General features: G+C 53.2%; 1 protein-coding gene across 1 annotated transcript; it reads right to left on the reverse strand.

Moving 5' to 3' along the window:
- Positions 1 to 520: 520 nt before the first annotated feature.
- LOC120645534 lies at positions 521 to 1,165 on the reverse strand. The gene has a single exon (XM_039922318.1). The coding sequence runs from the start codon at positions 1,163 to 1,165 to the stop codon at positions 521 to 523; it is 645 nt and encodes a 214-aa protein (XP_039778252.1).
- Between the last annotated feature and the right edge of the window lie 347 nt (positions 1,166 to 1,512).

Raw genomic sequence — 1,512 nt, forward strand, 5'->3', positions numbered from 1 at the left:
GTACTTCGCTTCCGCTGTATCAGACTTTTATGTCATTATTGTAATAATTAACATTCGTATTCGCTTTATTATGTCTTTTTACGTGATATGTGCTATGATATACTGTTCATTCTGTTGTATGTACGTGTGACTGGATCCTGGCACGTATATGATTGCTCGGTTTATGTTCTTTTATAAACCGGGTGTTACACTCGGCTACCTTGACTGCAGACATGGTTGAGACCGGCTTCACCTCGATCCACTTGGTGAACTTGTCATTAGCGACGAAGATGTGGGTGTAGCCACCTTGTGCCGCCTTGAGTGGTCCCACTGAGTCGAGTCCCCAACAGGCGAATGGCCAGGATGCAGGGATCGTGCACAGGGCCTGCGCCGGGACGTGCTGCTGCTTGGAGAAGAATTGGCAGCCTAGGCATCATCTGACGATAACCTGGGCATCGGCCAGGGCCGTTGGCCAGTAGAAGCCTGATTTGAAGGATTTACCAACCAGGGTTGAAGGTCTCGCATGGTGTCCGCAGATTCCCTAGTGGATCATGCCAAGGAGTCGGACTCCATCTTGCTGGGAGATGCACTTGGAAAGGGTTCCTGAGGAGGCCGAGTGTCTCAACAACTCGGTTCCAATGATGATGTAGTTTGCGGCTAGGCGGGCAAGTCGCTCATGTTCCTTGTCCTTCAGGTAGGACTTGTTGATGATGAAGTCGAGTATCGGAGCTCGCCAATCTGGATTGGCGATGAGTACTTCCTGGCCTAGGGCTAGCGCTAGGTCGGGCTTGGTTGCAGGGTCCTCTTCAATCTTGACTGTAAGAGAGTTGAGAGCCCGTACGAAGACTCCAGCCGGGACGAGTGCCCGCTTGGAGCCCAGCTTGGAGAGTACATTGGCTGCCACGTTGTAGTCCCGGAGGATGTGGTGGAACTCTAGGCCGTAGAAGTGGGACTCGAGCTTGTGTATCTCCTTGCAGTAGGCGTCCATCTTCTCCTGGGAGCAATCCCAGTCCTTGTTGACTTGCTGGATGACGACTTTGGAGTCGCCGTAGGTGAGGAGCCTCTTGATACCGAGGGAGGCAGCAATCCTGAGACCATGATTGAGAGCCTCGTACTCTGTTGCGTTGTTGGTGGCATTGAAGAGGAGCTGCAGGACATACTTTAGCTGCTCACCTCTCGGGGACATGAAGAGGATGTCTGCACCGGCGCCATCAAGGTTGAGGGCGCTGTCAAAGTATATGATCCAGTGCTCGGGTCGTTCGTCGGGTGGAGGGTCCTAGATCTCCGTCCACTCGACGATGAAGTCGGCCAGGGCCTGTGACTTGATGGTGGAACGAGGAAGAAACTCGATGGATAAAGCCCCTAGTTCCACCGACCACTTGACGACCCGGCCATTGGCGTCTCGGTTGTGGAGTATATCGCCGAGTGGGAAGGATGAGACCACCTTGATGTTGTGCGCCTGGAAGTAGTGGTGCAGCTTCCTTGATGTGAAGAGGATCGTGTAGAGGAGTTTCTGCACTTGGGGGTAGCGCA

The sequence above is a fragment of the Panicum virgatum genome, chromosome 8K, assembly GCF_016808335.1.
Source record: "Panicum virgatum strain AP13 chromosome 8K, P.virgatum_v5, whole genome shotgun sequence".
In the NCBI taxonomy this organism is placed as follows: domain Eukaryota; kingdom Viridiplantae; phylum Streptophyta; class Magnoliopsida; order Poales; family Poaceae; genus Panicum; species Panicum virgatum.

Coding starts and splice junctions, on each gene's coding strand:
- LOC120645534 (XM_039922318.1), bottom strand. CDS start 1,165: ATGTCCCCGAGAGGTGAGCAGCTAAAGTATGTCCTGCAGCTCCTCTTC.